Here is a 25,503-nt window from a genome sequence, read left to right as displayed (position 1 = left end):
CTCAGCGTTGCTGACGATCGACTTGACCTGGCCCCATGAGCCCCTCAGATTCCCTTCCTGCGGAGTCCCCTTGTCCTATTCCCATCCGACACCACCACCTCTGCAACTAATTTTTCCTTAGTTCTGTCAGGTTTTATGTGTTCTGAGCCGATGTTACCAGGAGGGACTTCCCTTCTCATCCAATTCTGTCCAAATGCCACCCCAAAAAAGCTGTGTGTTACTGCCTCTTGGTCCCGTCTCCTCCTTCATCCACCCCCAAGTCCCTGAATTTACCACAAGAAACTACAAGGGTTTGCAGGTGCCAGAGGAGGGAATGTGGGCCTCGCCTCTCCAGACAGGATGTTGATTTCACACTGTAAAGAGCATACGGGATGGGCTATGGACTCATGGGACTGTCCTTGGCAATACATTCTGTCACCAAGATCAGTATACAATTAACCACATGTCTATTCAGTAGCAACAACTAGAAAATGAAATACCATTTATACCAGTATCAACAAACATCAAATGCCTAGCAATAAAAGCTAATGAAAGACATGTAAAATCTCTACACAGAAAACTACGAAACATTCCTGACAAAACTTAAAGACGTCTTAAATAAATGAAGGAACCTATCATGTTCAGGGATTGGAAGAATTCTGCAGTTGCTGGGTGCATGTCAATTAGGTCAAGTTGTTGCTGTGTTTATGTGGGTTTTTGTTTAGGGGTTTGTTTTTTTTTGTTATTGTTGGATCAACCCTTTTATCATTATGAAATGTCCCTCTAAACTTTTAGAGATGCTCATTGTCTTAAAGTCTACCTTGTCTAACATTAGAACATTTATCTAATATAAGACTCATACACAGAATACATAAAAATCTTCGTGATATCAATAGGACAGTTTATAAAAGGGGGCACAAAGGTGTAAATGGCCACTTCAAAAAAAAGACATACAAATGGCCAATAAACATGAAATGAGTTCAACCTCGTTAATGATCAGGGAAATGCAAAAGGAAAGCAGATGATTTACTGTCGATGGCCTAAATATAAATAAAAATGAAATTAAATTTAAAACAAGTATTGGCAAGGACTAGGAAAACTGGAATCTCATGCATATATGGTGGGCATGTAAAAATGATACAACTACCCCGGAGAACAATTAGGCAGTACATAACAAAGTTGAACACAATCCATCTTAAAAATGCATACATGAGTGCACCCAAAAACATACATAAGAATATTTATAAGGGCTTTTCTGAATAGCTCCAAACAGAAAACCCAATGCCCATCACTGACAGATGAATCAAGTATGGTCTATTGAAATAATGAAATATTGAGACCCAAGATGGTGGAGTAGATAAATGCTGTGCTTGCCTCATCCCACGAACACATCAAAATCACAACTAAATTACAGAACAATCAGCCTGGAGAACCATCTGAAGTCTAGCAGAACTTTTATAACTAAGGATATAAAGAAGCCAAGTTGAGACTGGTAGGAGGGATGGAGACGAGAAATGGGCTAGTCCCACACCCACATGTGGCTGTTGAAAATTGGGAGAGCTTTCTTGGCCACAGAGGTTCCCCACGAAGGGGCAAGGGACCCCAGCCCCCTACACCAGGCTCCCCAGCCTGGAGTACTGATGCCAGGAAGAGGAGCTCCCCTCAACTTCTGGCTGAGAAAAACAGTGGGGATTCTGACCTGCGGGTGGGAAGGCAGGCTGGGGAAACCCAGACATCCTCTTTAAAGGATCCCAACAAGCACTCACCCTGGGCTCTGGCGAAAGTATGGTGACTTTGGGAACATTGGAGACATATGGGGGGGGCTGAGCTGTGTAACTTCAGGGCAAAGGCTGGAGTCCCCATTTCCCCTGTTGTGGGGCTGTCTTTCTGGCAGCCAGCAGGCAGGTGCCACCTTTCCTGTGTTTAGCCCGCCCCCACATGGTCACATCTGAATCTGATTGGCCTGGTGAGCTCTGCTGCTCCACCGTGCTGACTCACTGAGTCACTGCCTCACCCAACATGCTTACCGCAGGAGGCTTTATCAGAGGCTGAGCTTTATGGGAGCTGGCAGGTGGCAGCAGGCCTTGGAGTGTTCTAACTTTTTGCAGAGCTACCCAAGACCCAGAACTAGTGGCCACCATCCTTGGTTCGCAGCATGGCCTATCCCACGCGCCTCCAGATACAGCACAGGGAGTGACCAACCATGGATCACTCTGTAGCTCCTACCAGGTACCCCCCGGCCAGTCACAGGCAGTGGCTGACCTGGACAGGCACTGGAGCGCCTCCCAAGAAGCCCCAGAACCAACATACTTAGAGGCTGGCTTCAAATCACAGCAGAGAACCACCCAATTAGCCCCACAAGCAGCACACACAAAGGGCGGTCTCAACAGGAACCAGAGCCCACTGGTGCAAATATTGCTCCGTGGGGTAAGCCCCCGCAAACAGCACCCCATAGCTGTGGACATGACCAAACCCCACAGCCAGTCAGCCTGCGGGTCAATCCCACCCTGACATGCCAACAGCAACTAAAGCTCAACTATAAAAGGAGGGCACACTCAGCCCATTGGTTTGGGCCTAGAGGGTATTGTGCTGAGTGGAGTACATCAGACAAAGACAGATGGATGCAATGTGATTCCACTTATATGTGGACTCTAAAAAACAAAATAAACAAAATAGAAACTGACTCATAGATACAGAAAACATTTTGATGGTGGCCAGATGGAAGGGGAGTTGGGGGGTGGGTGAAAAAAGGGGAAGGGATTAGGAGTACAAATTGGTTGTTACGAAATAGTCACGGGAATATAGGGTATAGCATAAGGATTATAGTCAATAATATTGTAGTAACTATGTATGGTATCACATGGGTACTAGATTTATTGGGGTGATAGATGGGAGGGGATTGGGAGGCAGGGTGAAAAGGTGAGATTAAGAAGTACAAATTGGTAGTTGCGAAATAGTCATGGGAATGTAAAGCATGGGGAATATGGTCAATATGGTAATAACTATGCATAGTGCCAGGTGGGTACTAGACTAGTCAGGGGGATAACTTCTTAAATTATATAAACGTCTAACCATATGCTGTACACCTGAAATTAACGTAATATTTAATGTCAACTGTATCTGAAAAATTAAAAGGGGGGCAAGGTAAAGGGGAATAAGTGGTCCAAATTTCCAGGTATAAAACATGTAAGTTATGAGGATATAATGTACAGCATAGGGAATATAGTCAATAATATTGTGATAGTGTGATATGGTGTCAGATGGTTGCTGGACTTATCATGGTGATCACTTCTTTAGGTATATAAATGTTGAATAATTATGGTGCACACCTGAAACTAAATATAATATTGCATGCTAACTATATATTTAATAAAAATGTTTTTAAAAAATTATACAGCAATACAAGTGAACTATTGCCAAATCTACAATGGATCAGTCTCACAAGGTTGAGGTAAAGAAGCCACACACAAAAATGTATGCAATATATATAGTTCAAAAACAGGCAAACTAATTAACGTGATAGCAGTCAGAGTAGTGGCTTTTCAGGGTTAATAATTAGAAGATGACGTAAAGGAGGGCTTTGAGGTGTGAACAGTGTTCAACTTCTTGATCTGGGGGTGGCAATGAGCATGCACACTTTGCAGAAACTTAATGAGCTTAAGATTTATGGACTTTTCTGCATATGTATAATACTCCAATAAAGGGCTTACGATTTTTTAATGATTTAGCTATATATGGAGGGTGTAGCAGAAATATGGGCAGTAGGATCAATCAATAAATAGCTATATAGCATATTGTTTAAAAAACAAAAACTACTTACCACAAAATAATTAAGTTAAAAATGGTTGCCCTTAAGAGGTAGGAGGGGACTATTTTTTTCAGTAATTTTTGGTACTAGGTATTTTTTAAGTGACATGCATGTTTATAGGTCAGAACATTTCAAATTTTCACAAAGGAATAATTACTGATGTAGGTAAAATGTAAACAGTTTCCTACAACTAATAATGGTAAAGTCTGTCTAATAGGAGAAAATTCACTTTCAGGCAAATTATACACATCAGGTTTAAAAGATAAAAATTTATATAAGGAAATGATAGATGCTATAGTATCCCCAGTTTTAAGCCAAATGCTAATCATTAAGAAAGGGGAAAGAGGTGAAGGGTGGCAGAATATGCCATCCAAAATATGTCATTTTGCCATAAGGACTATTTTGAGCTAAAAGCATTTATAAAAAGAGCAGGTGCAAGATGGGCACCAGCTCTCCTCTTTTTCTTGCTAAAAACAGGAGATAAAAACCTCCATATGGAAGATGTCCTCCTTACACCAGAAGGAAAGTAACATTCTTCTCACCAAGGACAGGGTGTTGAGACTCACTCACAGAATATTACACAAAACTTATGAAAATAATTCTTCTCTTCCTTTAGCCTCCTCACATAATTTACTTTCCCACAATTGCCCCTCTTTGTTCAACCTCATCTTTAGGTTCTGCCTCTTCTTTGGGTCTTCATTTCCTTAGGAGGGATCCTGTGTCACATAAAACGTATTAAATAAACTTGCATGATTTCCTGTTAATCTGTCTTAATTGTCAGGCCCGGCCAGAAACCCAAAGAGGGTGGAAGTAAAATTCTGCCTCCTCTGCAGAGGCAAACCCTAGGTACATTTTATTCTGTTAACACATAGTAAAGAACCTTAGTTGTTAACATCATATTTTCTCATTAGATAAAAAGTAGCACCTTGGTATTAGAACATAGAGTGATATGCTTCGGATGCAGTGTGTTTCTCATGGATGAAAGTTATTATTCTTTAGTTTATTCTTCAGATTAAACAGCCATTTCCCAGTGTAGTCTGTAGAAGGTGCTAATAGGAATTACGTAGAAAAAGATGTTCCATGGCCAATCATGTTTTGGAAACTGGATTTCTTTATTGTGGAGCTTCTTAGAATCATCACTCTGTTAATGATGTACATTGTGATTCTCCAGGAGAAGGATCTCCCACTTTGCCTCCAATGGTGAGGCACTTTAACATTTGTCAAATTTAAAAAGAAAAATATATTTTCGATGGCACAAATACATTACAGAAGAAATGAGGCAGCTATTAGTAGTTTGGGGTAATCTAGAAATCTGAAAATCTCAAACTTCCTCCATGCCTTAAAATCTTTCTCAGGACTGATAATATCTTTTAAATTCTCCTAACTATTTGGTAGCATTTGTGAGTTACTCTACAGGTTATAACTGAGTTTTCTAAAAGAGAAATTCATTCCATTAAAACCACGTCTGATACAACATTTATAAAAAGACATTGGGTGCTAAAAAAGCTTTCTAAATATTAATTTATTTTTGTGTTTTTCAAGTCAAGACTGTATGAACTACTCAGTATTTAGATACAAGAATAAAAAGAACAAGCAAAAGATGTATAGGATATCTTTTTTTTTTTTAATCTGAACGGAAAATGAGGATATATATAAGTTTGCTAAAGAGAGTGGTAAAAATTGAATGTTATGTATTATGGAATCAGTACATGAATTTTACTCTGGTAATTGGTGATTGTTATAGTTAATTCTGCAAAAAAAACAAAACCAGTTATGCAGAAACAAGAATATAAAAGCCCCTTTCTGAACCCCAGTTTGATGAAACTGACTTCATATCGAGCTTATTGATAATATTCAGTTTCAGTTCTCCCTGTGTAAATAATACATGTGGCCATTAATGGTGGTTTGGTGAGGTGAAATCCATTTCTCTTAGGACTGTTCAACATTATAACCCAAATATAAAAAAGTTATTAAAGATTCACAAAGATAAACCAGTGCCTAGGGAACGGAATTCACCCATGTGCATAATAGTTTGATAACGTATTTTTTAAACATAAAATCAGTCAAAGACAATGATGACACTGCATACTCAGGGCATTACTTCAGGCAGCGCATTCCTACGGCTCGTCTGGAATTGACCACCATGGAGCCACCACACTTGCACTGAATGGGCTTCTAACGTACACAAATCCATCCAACTCTTTAAAAAGTCTAAAAATCTTTAAGACCTTGAGCTTGACATGTGAGGACTTTGTGTTTTAACACCCCAAACATTGGGAAGAATAGGTGTGAAACACAGTAACTATCCTTTGTAGGCAAGGTTCCTTATATTTTTGTTGTATCTCCACAAAGAACCCTCAAAACAACTCAGTATTGCAGATCGAGAGGGGCACATTTATTATTTGGCCAAAGAAAATTTAATGGCTTTCCGGGAGTCAAAGTTACCCCAAGACATATACAAAGAATGAATATAACGGTGGCAGCGAAAGCAATCTGCCACCGGGTAATAAATGCCATTATGCAATGATGCTGTACATTTTGATAATACACTATGATTTGTTTGTTTCCCACCATCATGGGGCACAAGAAAATGGAACTCAAGACTATCTTGTTAGAGCAGGACAAGCAATGACCCCAATTTTAAATAGGGTTCTTCACTGAAGGAAAAGATAGAGCCATAAAAGTCAAATTAGCTGACTTCAAATGGTTTACATCCCAGGATGAATCAGATTACACTGATTTAAGCCCAATTTAATTTAGGCAGTTTTTAACCACAAGAATAAGGTCATTCTTAGTACATATTAATAATTAAACCAACATATACACAATTAGCATATCGTATATAATATTAAATGTTTTAACAACTTGTTCTTGATTAGTTTATATTTAGTTAATTTGTTGCTTTTTTTTTAAAAAAAAGCTCAACTTTATTTTACAATGTACTTTCTGTGTTCTGTAATTATTTCATTGCAGCAGGTACAGTTCTCCGATTCTAAGAGCCAAACTCAACTGTATCTTCTGTTATCTGTTTAAATTCATAATTGCCTCTGCCATCCATGTGCAGGTAGTACTATGGGAAAGAAGGCGGGGAAAAAAATCAGTGACTAAAAGAATTTCCCTTTTGTCAGGAATTTATATAGAAGTTATTACACAAGAAAATGATTGCAAATAATTATTTTAAGCCACTAAAAGTTCAAAAGTTTAAACTCAGAAATGTATACAGATCTCCAAAGAAAGACTAAATGAAAAAGTTTTTTATTTAAAAAAAAAATAGCAACACTATAACTCTGCTTGGAATGGATACAGTACTTTCCCCTCTGAGAATTAAAATATCAGACTTCCTCATTATTTTAAAGGAACCAAATCTATAAGCATCCCACAAATTAGAATGCTTCTATAACTCCACAACCAGGGATCTGATAGACCATAGGTAGAATTGTGCCAAGTGCAAGCCTGTTCCATAGAGCAGCCTTTAATAATACATCCCTACCTGGCTTCCCAGGTGAGCTCGGAATCTCTAACTTAAGGCTTTTTGTTTGTTTTTGGATTTGGCAGAGGAGGAAAAGAGCTATATAATGTGCCTATCTATCCCACTGTATGATGACACTTAGGACAGCAGTTACAAAGCCTTCTGTCTTAGTGGCTTTTTATTTACAGAAAAGACTTTTGTTTTTTCCATTTCCTAAGTTGTTATTTCTTAGCTATTCTGGTCTCTAACACTGCAGTTGTTCCTGTCATGCCTTCCTCCTCTTGATTATCGGCCTGATGGTTATTTTGCTCCTTGTCTACACTTCCAGAAAGGAGGAGAGCCAGAGTCCTCTCACTGTCCTATGGCTATAATGTTTAAACTTCTGAGAAAATACAAAGGCTTGGATACATTTTTAACGGCTTTGCTTTCTAGTTATTCAATTTCTCATTCATGAAAAATGGACAAATTATAAGATGCCATGAGATAATAAAAACTATCTTTAAAAGTCACACAGCTATGTAGAATTTCATTACATTGTATTAAATACTTTCATACAGGCCACCTCTTTGATCTGCATGGTAAGCTATGAGATCAATAATTTTATTGATCTCAGGTGAGGATCAATAATTTTATTATATGAAGGAAACAATTGGTACAAGAAACAGTGGTGCCTGAGCCCAGGTTTCTCTGACTTCAAGACCCATGCTCTTCATTTTATCATTTGTACACTATCATCTAAACCATGGGTGCTTGAGGTACTCTGTGTCCCTCAGACACTTAGCCCAGTACTTGGCCAAAAAGGTGCTCAGTCAGGTGTACATTTTATGGGACAAGACAAAATTGTTCCAACTTTTCTCAAACCCTTTCTTTTACCTAAAATTTCTGTATCATATTTAGGAAGGAAAAAAGAAGGAAGGAATATGAAATAAATTAAACTGGGTTTATTTTTAGGGTTTGATCATTTTGCACTGAGAGCTGAAAAGAACTGCCTTACTGAGAATGGCACTGCTGGAATGCCAGAATAAATAAGATATTTATACCAGTGTAAACTTCACTATACTATCTTTGTAAATTATCATGATGACCTAATGAATTCTACTTTATTACTGTGAGATGATAAACATAGCTGACATTATTCAGTTTCCCCATTGTAGACTTGATCACTAAAAATGTCCCTCAACTTTTTGCCATCTAATCCTTTTTAAGACTCTTTCCCCTTTTGTCTGGTGGTTAAATACTGGTGGTTAAAAAAAAGATTACTTAGCGATAGGTGTATGAAGATTCTGCAAATTTTAGTCACTTATTATACAATAATCATTTATAAAACTGGTTCTCTAATATCTCTCATTAACTAGGGGTTATAGATAGTTTTCAAAACTGTCAACTACAATGTCATCTAAGAAAATCCTATTTCATTTTATTAAACTGAAATAGAATCACTTTAAGATATGAGTATGTATATAAGGGAATATAATATACAACAAGAAATCTAAAACCATAATCACCAGAAGTCACACATTTTAATAAAATAAACTTCACTATATCATTCAGTGTGAGAAATACAAACCTCATGGTGTTTCCAAAGAGACTTCCTATGTGATACAGTGAAGAGGGTGATGCCGACCTAATACAAAGAAAATGACTTAGGTTTATATCAATAGCACAGAGTACAAATTAAACCACTCTATATATTTTAAGCTATTGAGATGACTGTCTTTGGTAGCTATAGTTAAAGTCAACGTCAAAAAGAAAAATTACAACTGATGCCAAATGTTTAAGGTAATACAAAATATAGGCCATCAACCACATAATAAAAACCACATAACAAGTATCAATAAAGCTCTTTAAGAAGAATAAAACTAAACTAACAGGTACTAGCATTGTGTATTATTTTGTTTGGGGCAGAAAACATATATCCTAGCACATTTCCTATTTTATTGTAAAAAAATATGAAAAAGTGTAAGGATAAAAATAAAGAAAGCTCAAAATCTGGAAAATTAAATCCATATAGTACTGTCTACAATTTGTTTTTCAAATACAGGGTCATGATTCTTTATCTGGAAACCCTTGTCTTACAATTCAGATTTTGGAAAAGCAGTATTACCAACCCCAGGGGGTTCTGGGACAGAATTATAAATTATAGAATTATATTAGAATTAGAATTATATAATTATATATATATATAGAATATATATAGAATAATTATATATATAGAATATATAATTTTATATATAATATATCTATATAATATATCTATATAATTAGAATTAATTAAACACATGAATGTTTCTGCAGCAACACATGTGGACTCCAATATTGAGATAAATAAAAGAGTTTAAATATCTTTCGTTAGTTCAGGCCAGGTTTGGCTACCCAGTGAGGTTGCCAGAAAATAACGAAAAATCTTTTGGTTTTAAAAGCTCGCTGGATTTTAGACTTACATATATGTACTTCAGATTTCAAAAAAATACTAGTCGATATAACTGTGGTTGCTCTGAATCAGTGGTTCTCAAGTAGGGGGCTGGGATGTGTGTGTGTGAGAGTGACAGAGAGAGACAGAGAGAGATTTTGTCACTTAACGGACATTTGGCAACACCTGGAGACATTTTTGATTGTTACACCTGAGAATGCTATTGGCATCCAATGGGTAGAGGTCAGAGATGCTGCCAAACATCCTACAACGCAGAGGACAGTCCCCACAACTAAGAATTACCCAGTTCAAAATGACAATAGTGCTGAGATTGAGAAAACCTGCTCTAGATCACTGTTTCCCAAAATGGATCTCTTGGGCCAACAGTGATACATGCTAGGGTATCCAGAAAATTTCCATCGTGAGTTCTAAATTTTATCGTCATTTGATAATTTTTTTTAATCAGCATCTGAGTGCCCAAGTTTGTGTTTACACTTCTGCTGGTACCAAGTGATGACTTAAAACTTAAAATTTTAAATGTGTCATTAAGTTTGGCTGCCATGTGGAAAGGTTCTCAAATTGGCTAGGAACTGCATGGCAAAATAAATATATTATTAGTTAATAAAACATACATTTAAACAGTGCAACACTTATCTGGTTTTTGAAAACTCACTTCAGACATTATTTTTCTTTTCATGATTCTACAATAACTGAATTGGATCTTGACTTCATGAGGCATTCTTTATAACAGAATTACTTTAAGTCAAAATATATAAGCAAAATTCAAAATGTAAGATCTGGACCTCAGATTATATCTTTCCATAATTATATCCCAAGCCAGTGGTTCAGTTTCAACAAAACAGTATCAGGGGTCTCTTAAATGCTAAAAATTTGAAACTGTTTTGTCGGTGCTGAGTTTGTAAATTCATATTGCTGTGTAGTTATATAAGCTTTAAGTTTAAGGAGTGCATACTTCATTTCTGGTTCATACATACTGAAGTGCCACTATAGTAATAAATAGAATTTAAATTACCACCTGGGGGCCCCATAAGAATGTTCTTCTAAATGGAATCTATGCTTTCTAGAATTCCATTTTTTCTTTCATCATATGTCAATGCTTCTCAAACTTTAATGTGAATTTCAATCACCTGGGAATTTTGTTACCCTGCAGACTGATGAGGAAGGACCCGAGGTTCTGCATTTCCCACGAGCTTACAGGTGAGGCTGATGCTGCTGATCCATGACCACTCTGAGTGGCAGAAAGCCATACCTAACGTACGCAGCAAGGCCTTTCACATCACTGCAAACTCCCAATGGACAGTTACAAAGTGTTAAAAGGCTCCTGGTACTTCACTTACTTACATAAAATTGCACAACAGAATACCTGCTCTTTTTCTCAAAATCCAACATGGGTATATAGATAGTAGTAACAATTCCTCATGGAAAAAAACCCCCGAGGCTATTTACTTAAAGAATGAAACCGATGTAGACAGCCTCAGAGAAGGCTACTAAAAGACGCTTCGGTAAAATAGTGCCAAGGCCAGAGGGGAAAAATGGATAAATTAAAATTGTCAAGATTATTGTCAAGTTTTCTTGATTAAAAACACAAATGATATTCAGGTGAAGTTAATGGACCAAATTAAGAAAATACCAGTGGATTAACTCTTGAGTATAGGGAATGAGGTAAAAAGGCAAATAAATTTAAATATATTATTTGTTTCATATGTAAGGCATGGATAGCTAAAGAAAATTATATACCGAATTCATTTACCTTTTTCTTTTACTTGTCTCTAGTAATTATCAGTTTAAGATCTTTACTAAAGCGAAGTATCATCCTTTGATAGAAGTTTTGTTCCTTAAGAACTTAGAATCTTTGGGGGACACAGTAAACCGAGAATGTGTCGTACGTACCTCTCGACAATGGCTGTAAATGTATCCCTCCACGTCCACACTAACTGCACTTGTGCACTCATCCAAAATGGCAAACTGAGGTTTATGATAAAATAATCTTGCCATCTAAAGTATAAAAAGAAATATTTTGTATAATCACATGCAGAATAAGCTAAAACAGATTTACTTTAAATTAAGTACGCATTTACAGTCATGTAAAGCAAGTATGAAAATTATTCTAACTCAAAAAATCCATTTCCCAGAAATAAAAACAATATACATAAACTTAATTGTTTCTGTTGTTTTCCCAAAAAAGGGAGAAATGAATAAAATGTTGTTAAGAGTAAAACAAAACTTTTAGGACTAAGGTGAGATGAAGCTGAGTTTTAAACTATTATTAAAAAAATTCTCTAAACAAGATTAAAGGGTACATACTTTAACCAAATCTTAGAATTCAAGCTTAGAGATGGCTCAGGTGCAAAAATATGTTGATTTTTAAATATTCTGTTGCTTAAGTAATGCCCATTAATATTAAGTTGCCAATTAATATTCCTACCAATCATTTTTTTACTGTACCTGTTTTATATCTCTGTGGTCAATATTTGGTGTGCTCATTTTTTAAAGCTTTTGCTAGTTTTATAAGTAAAAATTAACATTGAGATTGTTATAATTTACATTTCTTTGACTAGCAGGAATGCTGAACATTTTCTCATGTTTCTTTTCCACATATATTTTATGTTCCGGGAATCATGTACTCTGATCTTTAGTCTAACAAATAGTCCAGTATGTCATCTACCCCTAACAATGACCTCCATGTTGCAAGACCAGCGGACACTTTGCTATCCTTACCCAAAGTATCTTCTTTGCAACATTCAATCAGAGACCACTCTGTCCCTGAGAAAGTGACAGTGAAACCATGGTCCTAAGTTTCCTCCCACTTCTTAGGCTGCTTTCTCAGTTTCTTTTTCAGCAGTTTCTCTCCCACTTGACCATTAAACATTGCATCTTTCAAATTTCTGCTAATGTCACCTCCTCAGACAAACCTACCCTGACCCCTCCCCGTCAATCTGAGTGGGTCCTTTCTGTAACATCTCTACAATACTTCATGTACTGTGAATTGTATGCTGTCTGTCTACTTCCCTAAGGTATAATATTCAAATAAGCAGAGACTCCATTCCAATTAGTACTGTACACAGAACACTTTATAGGAAACATTCAAATATTTGATAAATGACTAAAACATATAAAACAGCTTTCTTGGGGTTTATATCTATTTCTATGAGGTAAAGAAACGGAAGCAGCAAGTATAGATATCGTGAAATTCAGAATGAAAGGCATAAACTAGAGGAGAACTTTGGTTAAGGCAGAGTTTGCTTTTGAGATCAGAGAGACCTGAAAATATCTTCGTGAAACAGAAGGACTAGAAGAGATTACATATAGGGATGCCCACCCACATAATTAAAGGAAAAAGACGTAATAAAATTGGAGAGAGGGCTGAAAAACACAGATAAAGACATTTAGCCTTTCTCGAAGAAGGATGGCATACCATCCAAAGACAGTGGGCCTGTAGGGAGGTCAGGACAGCCCAGTGCAAAGTGAATTAAGAGGAGTGGTTATGTGAAGGCACCCCACAAACGCCCCTCCTCTGCTCCCATGGACTCTCTGCTACCTTCATCACCACACTTACCACATTAGGTGGACATGTTCATCATGTGTCTCTCTCTCTCTCCACTATGCTGCCAGCTACTTGATACCAAACTACAAGATTATGAAGTGCTAAGTATACAAACACGCAGTCATGCTGCTGCCGTAGCCTGACAAGCCACCCACCACCCCAATCCCCACACGCTTTAATTTTTACTAGCTGTCCTTGCTTGGCAAGCTACTTAACTGTTCAACTTCCCCTATAAAATGGGGCATTCATGGTTCTTATCTCACAGGACTGTTGTGAGAATTAAATGAGATAACTAGTGTACAGTGCTTAGCATGCTGCCTATCATCTAACGCACTCAAAAAAATCAGCTATCACTTAACCTCATAACAGCTTCTCTTTTTTCTATAAGAAGTAGGAGGTGAGTTATTCTGCTGCGAGTGGTGGAGCAGGTAATGGGGTAGAAAGCCTGAGACCAGTAGTTTTTAAATGATTACCATGAAAAATGAGAGAGGGGAAAAAAATAAGTAAAGTGATTGTCAAGCCATGCTGTGAGCCCCTGTAAGATTGAAAACCATGGAAGTGTGGTGGTACCAATCCATAGCATTCTAATTTTTTCAGCTGTGCTCAGAAGACTGCACAGAAATGCCAAGGCAAACAACTGCTCTGGGGTTGCGGTTTAGGTAAATGAGGAAACGAAAAGTGGGAAAGGAAGTTAAGACGAAGGGATCTGTGTTCATTCCTTTAAGAAATATCTCCTGAATAGTTCCTACGTGCCAGGTCCCATGCCAGGCCCTGGATTAGGAAGTTTGTACTGGACAGGAAAGGAGGCAGTGTCAGTGGAGGACTGATTATTGTAAGGAAAGGGAGTGGTCAATATTCAAGAAATCTCAGTGAGTTCAAAGATGGGGGATAGTTGCCAACTGGGTAAAAGAAAAAGAATTACAAAAATGGATTTAAAAAATCACTAAACATTTTATGAACAGGCATATCTCTGGTTAAGGGGGTTTGGCCCTTCTTTACATTTTTATAAATGTTCCCAACTTTTCTATCATATATATTTTTTCATAATTCACAATAAGAAAACCCATTACTAAATAGGAAGAGCAAAAATAGTGGAGTGGGGAGGATAACTATCAGTCAGAGAAATAAGATATACCAACTTATGATACTAGGTGGAGCAACCTGGCTGATGATGGCTGGGCCCAAATGGGTGCAATGAAGGGAAATGTCACTTGAGACCTCAAGGGACAATGACAGAAGAGAACTGGATAGACAGTCCACCTGCACATTGAAGGCTATAATTAGTATTGGTTAAGAGCAAGAGTTCTGGCGTCAGACCCACCTGCACTTGAATCAGTTCCGCCACTCATTAGCTATAGGCTTAAGCTACTTAAGCCCTCCAAGTCTTTCCCTTGTCTGCACCTTACTTCACAGGGCTGCTGGGAGAATTAAATAGGATCTTCCACTCAAAATCAACTTTCCTCATCATTATCCCAGTGCATTTTCTTGGTAGCTGTAAGACTGCCTTGTATCACAGTTAGTTCAGAATATCTGGATCTCCTAACTATTAATAGATTATTAAAGGCGGGCACCTGGCTAATACTGAACACTGTGGAAACTATATCGTAATTAAATTAGTTTTTTCACCGTTAAAATAATCTTATTTCCATACATTTATACTGAAGGAACTTTTTTTCAAAGAACTTTTAGAAATCTGTCATGAGACCATCCTTTGTTCAATAGTATTATTCCATTCCCTCAATTTGAAGTCCTAACTCTCCTTACACAGAAGTTCCTTTGTTTCATTTGTTTTACATAACAAATTCACTATTTTGGGTGGTTAGGTCTTTCAAGTCTGTTCTTAAAAATTACAATTTGTATAATTTATATATGTAAATTTTTATAATTTATAAAAGCTGTCTTCACTTTCCTCAACTTTATACTCTGAAAAATTTTAATCCTATCAAAAATGAAAGAACAGTAAAATGAACACACATACTCTTCACCCAACTTCATGAATATTTGTTGCATAAGCCTTTTCTCTCTCCCCACTAATCCTTTGAAAATAGCAAAACAACATCCTCTCTTTTAAACTTCACATTCAATTCTCCCAACATTGGCCTATGCAGAACACACTCTGTCAAACCTGGTCAAACAGCCGTATCATGGGTGAGCTTTCTCCACTTCCCAAACAACTCTGTCATGGTTGATCTGGTTTTATGGGATTCCTTCTCCCCACTCTCTTACTCTTCCAAAATGTCCTCTCACTCCTCTAGGCCTTGAACTTCTTCAAATAAAAATTTTCCCTTCTGTACCTTTATACCACACACACACACACACACACACACACACACACACACACACACACACACACGCGCGCACGCGCACAGGATTCCTTAGTTTTGCACATTTATTTTTCTTTCTCTGAGTTGCCATTGTGTCTGTTTATGAATCTTGACTTATCCTTCCATTTTCTTTGAAGTTACAGTACAGGAATTTAAGTTTGTTCTCTTGACTTGCAATTATTTCTATAGCTATCCTCTAAATTGATTCGAGAAATGCCCAATCACTTCAAATTCTCACTCCTTCAGCTCAATTTCCATTATTTAATATGGATGACATCTCTTTTCTTTTATGATTAATTCTTCACTCTAGATTAAACTCATATTACAGCACTGGCCAGACAGATCACAATCTTAGGTTGATATTAAGCTCATATACAATGAGTATGAGTTGGAAAACATGCAAAATCAGGAAGTAAAAGCAACAAAAAGGTAGAATGTAATCTGAAGATAATGAGTAAGCAATTGTGCAATAAGCCATTTGTTTGCTGTCTTCCCTTGGCTACAGTTTTCTCTAATTTCCACAAGGTTAACATTCTGGAAAAAATAATTCCTCTCAATCTGCTCCAACTATGGTATGTTAGAAAATCACTCTTTAAAAATTATCCCTCCTAACAGAGTACTCCAAGTATCATTCTTAATATGTAGTGTATTACAATCATGGTCAACTAGGGATAAGTTTAGTCAATCATAAAATTAAAATAGTTCCTTTCAAATGCTTTTTTATAGTGTGAAAATTCTTAAGTTCTAAATAACTTTAGGTAGTAGATACTGAACCATGAAAAAGGATACATATTATAATGGAAGACAGAAAGGGCAAGAACAGAATACATAAAATAATAAAATTAGAGCTGATCATCTCTAATACCTTCAGCTGCTTCAGAGAGAATAGCTTGAATAAGGTAGAGATGTCTACAGGGAAAAGATGCAGTAAGAGATCTCATAACCCAACCAGGATTACCATATATCCCAGGACCAATGTGATACAAAGTTTCCCCAACTTTTACAAAAATGGATTAATGGTATATTATTGAACCTGTAGCTTTTCCTTTCACAGGGAAATGTATAGATTTTTCAGAATTCCAAATTTACATGCAAGTTATATACTTCAAGCACCTTTATTATCATTTAAACTAATCTATAACAATTGCTAATTAAAAAGATTAAAAGAAAATTGTGTGCCTTGATTAATCAACCAGTTGCATTGTTGTGCAATGCCTGCGGAGTATACTTACTGCCATTCTTTGTTTCTCTCCACCACTGAGTACATCCATCCAATCCTGAACACTGTCCCAGCCTCCTTCACGTTCAAGGATATGACCCAACTGGACATTATCTAAGTATTCCTTCAGTACCTTTCAGCAAAATGATTACAGATGACATCAAGCTTAATATAAACCAACATTCTCTATCTTGCTTTATTTTTTAAACTGAAATTGTTATAATTCTAATGCCAACATTACTTAAAGGGGCACATTTCACAATAGAATGTGACACAAAGGCAGCCCTGAATCCTTTACTTCCTATCTATACTAACTTTGACAAAATATATCCAGTAGCTTAAGGTGAATAACAGTATTGTATATAATTAAAGGACGAGGGTAATGAGAAAACAAACAATAGTATAAAGACAAGGTTAAACACTCAATAAGTCATATTTAAGCAAAGTAGTTAACATCGTACCTCAACTTGGAAATCATAATTATAATTAACGATGAAGCTTTATAAGGCTATACAGGTTAGAATAAACTATCTGGCATTAAAAATACTTAACTGATTAAGAAAAAAATCTGAAACAGAGTATCTTCACTATGTCTAGGATATACACATTTACTTACGAAGTCAGATATCCCCTTCCTTTTCTGATCTTCTCTTCCATCTGGATATATCACTTGGTCTCGAAGTGTTCCAAGGGTCATATAAGGTCTCTATAGAAGTAGAAACAAATCATTGGAAGTGAATTTTTAAACAATTAATAAAACTATCTTTAAATCAAAGATTACAAAATAACTCAAGCAAGGTCTTACCTGAGGAACATAAAATAACTTTCCTCTCTCAGGTTTAGTTAGACGTCCTCCAAAAAGAGGCCACAACTATAAAAGAAAAGGAGGTGGGGAGGAGCAGTTGTAAATTTCACCATGTGGCACATCATAAGGCAAAATAAAACTGCAAAATTTTGAGGCCAATTTGTACTTACTTCACCAAGAACACGGAAAAGTGAACTCTTCCCGCAGCCATTTGGACCACAAATTAGAACATTGGCCCCAGATCGAACCTGAAAGAAAATTAGTCTATGAGTTAATTAAATAGAGTAAATATACACACAATAAACATGTCCTTGCAGTCCAGTTCTTTGTTAATGATAAGCTTTCTGTTTTGTCTATAAGTGTGATATTAGAAGTAGTAGAGGGGATGGTTGAAGGAAACCTTTATTTTTGTTTACTTTCAAATTTTATTCACTTTTTAATTTTTTTTTTTTTTTTTTTTTTTTTTTTTTTTTTTTTTTTTTAGCTGCCACCTGTTGGCAGCTTAGCTTGGGCCGGACATCGAACCGCTGTTGCTCAGAGCTCAAACTCTTGAGCGAGCTCTTAACCAACTGAGCCACTCGGCCAGCCATCACTTTTTAAATTTAAAAATCATTATTATCAACTTAAACTCAATCAGAACACAAAGAGCTAAAGCTTAAAAATTTTGAGAATTCTTGAAAACAATAAATGTGTGTATACACAGTCTTTTTTAAAAAAATGGAATCACATTATATATGTTTTACATTTGTTATTATTTAACAATATATTCCATACATTCTTCCAGGTCAGTATATTCAAATTCCTCCCTTTTTTTTTTTTTAATGCTTGCTGTGTATTCCATAGTAAGGATGCACCATAATTTATTTAAACACTCCCTTTTTGTTAAATATTTAGGTCATCTGCATTCTGTTTTACTCTTTTAGATAATACTGCAATGAACCTCTGAATCAGTGAGCAAATTTATGTCCTGGTGAAAATGTTTCTATAGATCAGATTCTTTCAAATTATAAGTGTTGGATCAAAGTATATATGCACTATAAATATTTACAAGTGCCACCAAACTGTTCCATAACAACGAGTTAAATGAGAAAAATGTAAAAAAGAGTGGTTAAGTTCTACACTTAAGGTCTTATATGTTAATCAGCCCTATGAAGACTCCAAAACCTTACAACATTACACAGCAATGTACACCAGTGTTTTTGTTTGTCAGTGTTTGTACCAATGTACAAAGAAGACAACAAAGAGATATGAGTTAACCTAGCTGTGGAACCTACCTTTGACAATTTTACTGTTGAACTGAGGTTCTTATTATTTAATTCAATGAATATTTATTGAATTCTCAGTATCAGGCTCTGTTCTAGGCAATGGAACTACATTGATGAATAAAAGAGAGCAAAAACAACCCCTCTAAAACAAACAAAAATAGCCCCAAGCCCTCCCCTTACTATTTACATTCTAGTGGGAGAGACATACAATAAAGAATATGCACAATAAATGAGCTAATTAAATAATATGTTTGAAAATAAGTGCTATGGAGAAAAAAACAGATCAGGGGAAGGAAACCTGGGAGTGGGTGGGGGCAGTTGAATTTTTAAGGCGGCAAGGCCAGGCAGCTGGGCAAAACTTTGAAAGAAGGAGCAAATCTGGAGGAAGACTGTTCCAGCCCCAACTCTACCCAAAAAAGCTGACTCGAAGACACTGAGGCAGGAATATACATGTTCTTTTCAAAAAACAAAAAGGAGGCTCATCTGGCAGGAGTAAAATGAGCAGGAGGGAAGAGTAGCAGGACATGAACTCAGTGAGGTGGGAGGTGGGGGCAGGGTACAGGGCACTGTAAGCCACTGAAAGGAGTTGGCTCTTACACTGATGAAATGGAGAACCTATTTGCATTATTCACAATGGCCAAAAAAATAAAAGCAACCCAAGAGGGTAAATGGATAATCAAAATGTGGCATATACATATAATGGATATTAACTATTCAGCACCAAAGGACAAAAGTCAAAGAAACAGTGGAGGAGAAAACAAAACAAGAATCACAGGACAGACAACAGGTGGTACAGAATATGGTCAAAAAGTAAAAATCTTAAACAAGTAGGGGTGTAACAGGGCACTCAAGAGTTTCCAAATGAAACTAAAATAAGAGCAAAAAGGTAAGGGCTTTTCTGAGACTATAAAAGTGGAGTTACAGGAACTGGCCAGAAGTATATTAAATCTAAACATGAGGGCTGTAAAGGGACGGGCTTCTGGACTGAAAGGAAAGCGAGAGCTTTAGTGTGGTAACCTTATGACAAAGTGAGTAGTATCACAGACCATCATCAGAATCGTTATTTACTCCACATATCTGTACATGCAGATCCCAAATCCCTTCTCACCATGCTTGAGCCAAGTGTGCATCTGCATTGTTTGTGTAATCTATTTCTCCATAAAGACACAGTGAGGGAAAGTGGGAGAAAGGCCAGAGAGGATTCTTCAATGGGGAAACCTCATGACCCTTTTTACCCTTGGGTTCTGGCAATAAAGGGGCTATGAGAAATCTAACAAAGATGAGGTTCTGATATCTATTTTATCCCTGAAATCAAGCCTGATGGGTGGCTACCTACTGTGTCAAGAGTACATACCAAGCTGAAGTACCTAGAGCTAAATGAGAAAACACTTCTGTAATACTTGGAGTCATTCAGTATTTACCAACTATATACACATTTCCTCTACTTCCTCTTGTGTTCCTGGCTTTAAGTATGATAATATACAATACTCACTGCTCAATAAGTTCAAAGCACTTTGCATAACTGACATTTTTTTCATTTATAGTGCCTTAAAAGTTGAGATTTAATAAACATACATTACTAAGAGTAGGAACACAGAAGACTTACTGAAGATTATAACAATTTAAAAACAAATCCAATAATCATACTTATTTTATAACCTATCAGACAACATTTCTTAACAAAAGCAGCTGAAAAGAATGCCTTATAGACATAGGCACATAGAGAGGAATTCTAGAGCTATGCTGTTCACTAGTCACATGTGCTATTGAATTTAAGAGCAAATTTATTAAAATTAAATAAAATTCAACATTTAGTTCTTCAGTTGCACTAGGCATGGACTTCATTTGCAAAAAAATTTTTGATAGTAACATTTGAAACTTTAAAATACTGTCAATTAAGAAAAATAAGATTTCTAAGTATTTCAAAGATTTACTTTTAAAAGCAATTTTATGGATTCAGAAACTAAGTTAAGCCTTAAAATCATTTTAATATTCAGACAACCAGTTTTTCATTTCACATTTTGAAGATGATTTAAGATTTTATACAATCATTTAAAAACTTACTTCAAAATTAAGGTCTCGGATCAAGATATCTCCATTTGGCGTTGCTAAAGGAACATGATCAAATCTACAGAGGAAATCAATAAAAAGAAGATAATTTTACATTAAACACTAAGCAGATGCAGCTGAAAGAAAAGGATACTATTTAGTTTAACAAATGTTTATGGTGCTGAAGAACCTTTTTCTGTACGTACCTTATGATGTTATCAGCATTGATGATTTCTCCAGCACCAGGTATCAAGGGAATGGCTTGTGCTGCTTCAGTACGTTAAATGGAAAAGAAGTATTAAAGCATCATATTATGTCAGCAAAAACTTAAGACTATGTGACCTACTGAACTCATATTTACCCCTTTCCTGTTGCGAGACCATTGTGCGTTCATATTTTCCATGGTTTAAATCCTTTAGTACTTGCGTTAATTCTGAAATCCGAGCAGTAAAACTGAAATTACAAAAAAAAAAGAGCTATCATCAAATCTCCAAAGGCTATTATATCTTTTACATTTATTTTTTATTCACTTATTTGAGATAAAACTGACATATAACATTGTGTAAGTGCATATCTTTTATCTTAAATTAACTTAACTGAAGTTTCCAAAATCATCTTAGTTTAAATGAAACAGCCTAAAAGAAGTCTCATCAACATAAAGTATTAGTGATAGATAGTATGAATGTTTTACTGTGTTGTAGGAGAAGAACAGAAACATGGGGATAAAGGAAGAGGTTTAATAGTATTCCCACCCAACAGGTACTTTTTTAATAGGTAAATCAAGAATGTTGCCACTAGGATTTTAAGGAAGTTTCTAGTAGATACTACAAAAGGACTAGTGCTAGTGTATTCCTTAGACCCAGGAAGTATGAACCCTGAGTTCCTGCTGGGGTGAGCTATAAAGCTTTGTATAAAGATGGCCTTCTTTCTGAGGAAGGCATTTATTATATATACACCAAATGCACACTACCTCTCTGCAAACAGAAGAATTTGGAAGATTCCTCTCTTTCATATTCCGAAAAGGGGAAAAGATGAAGTGTTCTTAATATTAGATGGAAATCACTATAGCAATAGAGAGAAATCAAAACTAATGACAAGAAGTTGAGGCATATAAGAATCACGTGATAGTCAAAGAGAAAGCACTCTACATCAGAGAAGCAAAACAGGATTTTTCTGTGAAGAACAAGCAGCAATCTCATAAAGGAACAGAAGCACCCCACATGCCATGAACTGTAAAGGCACAAGCTCTTAACAAGTATGAAGAATGTCAGTATTCTCAAGAAAGAGACTCCGCACAGTAGTTTATTTCTATAACTTCTACAACTTCTCCTATTTTTCCATGAAGACCTTAACCGCCATAGGAGGAGAGAAGAAGGAATAAAGAAGAGGAAATATCCAGAGATGAATCAGAGACCTGGGAAAGATCCTGAGTCATCCAATTTCTCCAGATGACCTGAAATTTATGGTACTTTTTTACATTATAGAGTTTTTTATACTATACCAACCCTTTTATTAGAGCCAGAAATATTGAAATACTTAATTCCACTTTATGGTCTAAGAACAGATACTACTAGGTCATATTACTAGATAATATGATCACATTTACAACTGTACCTGAAGATACTACAAGGTAACATTTCATTTTTTTTTTTCATTAAAATCAATTTCATCTTTTGCTAGGTTGCCAGTACCAAAGATCTAAGGGGGGAAAAAATGTATGGTAGGCAATGAAACGTTCATATTAGAAGATTCTATTCATTTAGTGTTCTGTGAATTTAAAAAAGACTGTCATGATTCAACAGGTCCCAACTTATTGAATACCAGTGTCCATGGAGCAGATAGATTAAGAACCGCAACCTAGTTTAAGGCTCAAAACAACTATCTTAAGGAAACATGAAAAGTTCAGTATAAGAAAAAAAAATGTTTTTCCTTAATTCTTTACCAAAACCAGCTTCCAGGGGTAGCAGCGTCAGTTATTACTGATCTTAACCTCAACTGAGCACAATCATTAAGGATAACATACGTTTTAAAAAATTATTCTCTGCAATTGCTCCTTATTACTAATCTTACTTACCCAGCCAATCTAGTCATCTCACGGCCAGCCAAAACAATTCGACCCAGAGCTTGAGACATTCGCAAAAGCATCCTTCCACTTTGGTAGTAATCCTTAACCAGAAAAAATATAGAATTTTTCACTTATATTTCTAAGATTAAGAACTAGGTTTTCCTTATTTTTATATTTGAATTTTCAATTTGTTATTATTACTACTACTTTACCTCCAGAAGTTCTGAATGTGTACTCTTGAGATGTCGAGAGTGAGACAAATCTAGGAAAGGACGACTGACAACTAGATAACCAACTACAGTGGCGAGATCTGAAAAAAAATAGTTAAGACTTAAAACTTTAACAATACTTCACTTTTTCAACAAATTCCACCATCTCTTTTAAAGCATACTTACATTTGGCAATTATGCTATCAATGAAGCCCATAGAAAACCGAAACAAAATGAAATTATGTAGGTGTTCCACCTGGCAGAAAGCAGAAAACAAAAAAATATATTATTTTCTATGTATAAAAAAATGAATCTACCATGAGGATAAAAGACACTGTATAACTTATTTAGTCAACAAATATTTACTGAGTGCATATGATTTCTGATTATATTGTATATCACATTTCATCAAGTACATGTTGATCATAGAGCAGGTGCCAAACAAATACTTTATGAAACCATTTTTATACAAACAGAATGGAAATTACATAAAGAATGTTAATGTGGTGTTCCTTGCATATAACAGTACAACGACATTGTATTCACAATACTAACAGGTAAATACATGGCAAAACTGATCAATAATAAAAACAAAAAGAACAGAAAAATAAGCTAATTTAGTTGAACCACCAGCAGTCCAGGTTGGTACTCAATGCTTTGCTTTAGTTGGAGACACCTGGTCTGTCTCCAACTAATTTCTCTAAGAATTATATTACACTCAATCCAAACCAAGTGTTAATGTAAATTAATGCCACACAGGCCGAGTCTGTAGCTTTTATCTGAGCATGCATTATCTCAACATTCCAAGTCTAAAAGTGTTTTTTATTCTGCATTTTTAGTGTTCTCAAATTTTCCACCTATCAGATCATTCAAAGTCCTGCATGATCTGGCACTAGACTCTATCTTAAAACTCATCTGCTTCTAGAAACTCTCTGATTTCCGGAAATGGTGGTTCCTCAAGCATGTTCCTGCCTTAAGGCTTTCCACTTGTGTCCTCTGCCAGAAATACTGTCTTCCTAGATGTTTGTATTTTATGACTAACACCCCCACTTCTTGTGGGTTTCTTATACAATGCTACCTCCTCGAGAAAGACCTTGCTATCCTAGCTAAAACAGTTAGGCAACAGCCCCCATCACACTCTACCACTTTATCCCATTTTATTTTTGGTCACAGAGCTCTTTACCATCTGAAATCACATAAAATATCCAGTTGTTTACATGTTTGTCTTCCACTAAAATGTGGGTTTCCTAAGTACAGGATAGCTTGCTCTTACTACCATCTGCAAAAGAACAATGGTTAGAACATTTATTCAATGAATGCCACGTGTTACATGGGGTGCTCAATGCCTGAGGTACAACAATGATTAGAATAGACAAGGTCCCTGAGCTCATGGAGTTTACATTCTAATGAAAGACACAAACTAGTAAACAAACAAGATAATTATAAATAACAATGTATGTTTTTAAGGAAACAGGTCATTAAAATGGAAAGTTAACTAGTGGAGGTGGTTTCAGACTAATTAGAGAAAGCAAGGCCTCAATAAGGTGTTAACTTTTGGGCTAAAATCTAAAGGATAAGTATAAGCAAGCCATGTGAAGACTGAGATGGTGAACAGCAGTCCCCTGGAAAATTACCTTAAATGCATTTTAATGAGCACCATCAAATGTCAGTCATGTTAAATATAAATAAGGCAAAAATCCAATTTATGAAATAATTTAAAATGACAACCACTTTAATCTTTTCAAATCAAATACATATTTAATTTTACCAATTTCCACTAAAATGTAAGCTCTTTAAGGCAGGATTTTGCTATCACATTCACCGCTGCTATCACACTAGTTTCTGGAACAAGAACAGGCATCTAGATGATATTCAATATCTTTTGAATAAATAATTAAATTACTTCAATTCAAATTTTCCAAGTGGCAAGTAAATAAAATTGAAACACAGTTTTCACAAGAAAAATGTTTATATTCTAAATCAAGGGCCAGCAAACTGTGGCCCACAGTCCAAATCCAGCCTGATACGAATTTTTATAAAGTTTTATTAGAACACAGCTACACTCACTCATTTACATATAGTATATGGCTACATTCGACTGGCAGAATTGAATAGTTACAATAGAGACCACATGGCCTGAAAAGCCTAAACTATATTTGTACTATCTTGTCCTGTACAGAAAAAGTTTGTTGATCCCTGCTGTAAATAATAATCTTCACAGTATTTTCATGAACACTACAGGAACAAATTTTCTGTACAAATCACTAAATTTATCATTAAATAAGGTTGCATACCCTATGCAATCTCTGTAGAAATAAACTGACTATTACTTTAAT

The 25,503-nt window shown here is 35.9% G+C and overlaps 1 protein-coding gene across 2 annotated transcripts in view; it reads right to left on the bottom strand.

The window, feature by feature from the left end:
• Window positions 1–4,878: 4,878 nt before the first annotated feature.
• Window positions 4,879–25,503, bottom strand: part of ABCD3 (ATP binding cassette subfamily D member 3) — a 31,577-nt gene continuing 10,952 nt past the window's right edge. The window contains exons 3-15 of one of the 2 annotated variants that reach the window (XM_019640491.1): window positions 23,354–23,423; window positions 23,171–23,268; window positions 22,968–23,059; window positions 21,255–21,346; window positions 21,100–21,163; window positions 20,909–20,972; window positions 17,750–17,827; window positions 17,580–17,645; window positions 17,391–17,480; window positions 16,788–16,907; window positions 11,578–11,682; window positions 8,824–8,880; window positions 4,879–6,857 (exon numbers count right to left, since the gene is read on the bottom strand). In XM_019640491.1, the coding sequence (XP_019496036.1) occupies window positions 6,780–6,857; window positions 8,824–8,880; window positions 11,578–11,682; window positions 16,788–16,907; window positions 17,391–17,480; window positions 17,580–17,645; window positions 17,750–17,827; window positions 20,909–20,972; window positions 21,100–21,163; window positions 21,255–21,346; window positions 22,968–23,059; window positions 23,171–23,268; window positions 23,354–23,423 (1,074 nt within the window). In that variant the 3' untranslated portion in view covers window positions 4,879–6,779. The remainder of the gene's footprint in view (window positions 6,858–8,823; window positions 8,881–11,577; window positions 11,683–16,787; window positions 16,908–17,390; window positions 17,481–17,579; window positions 17,646–17,749; window positions 17,828–20,908; window positions 20,973–21,099; window positions 21,164–21,254; window positions 21,347–22,967; window positions 23,060–23,170; window positions 23,269–23,353; window positions 23,424–25,503) is intronic. The other variant, XM_019640492.1, reaches the window with a different exon arrangement.

This window comes from Hipposideros armiger, unplaced genomic scaffold (genome assembly GCF_001890085.2).
Source record: "Hipposideros armiger isolate ML-2016 unplaced genomic scaffold, ASM189008v1 scaffold_50, whole genome shotgun sequence".
Taxonomy (NCBI): Eukaryota; Metazoa; Chordata; class Mammalia; order Chiroptera; family Hipposideridae; genus Hipposideros; species Hipposideros armiger.
This window is presented reverse-complemented; position numbering and strand designations above follow the sequence as displayed.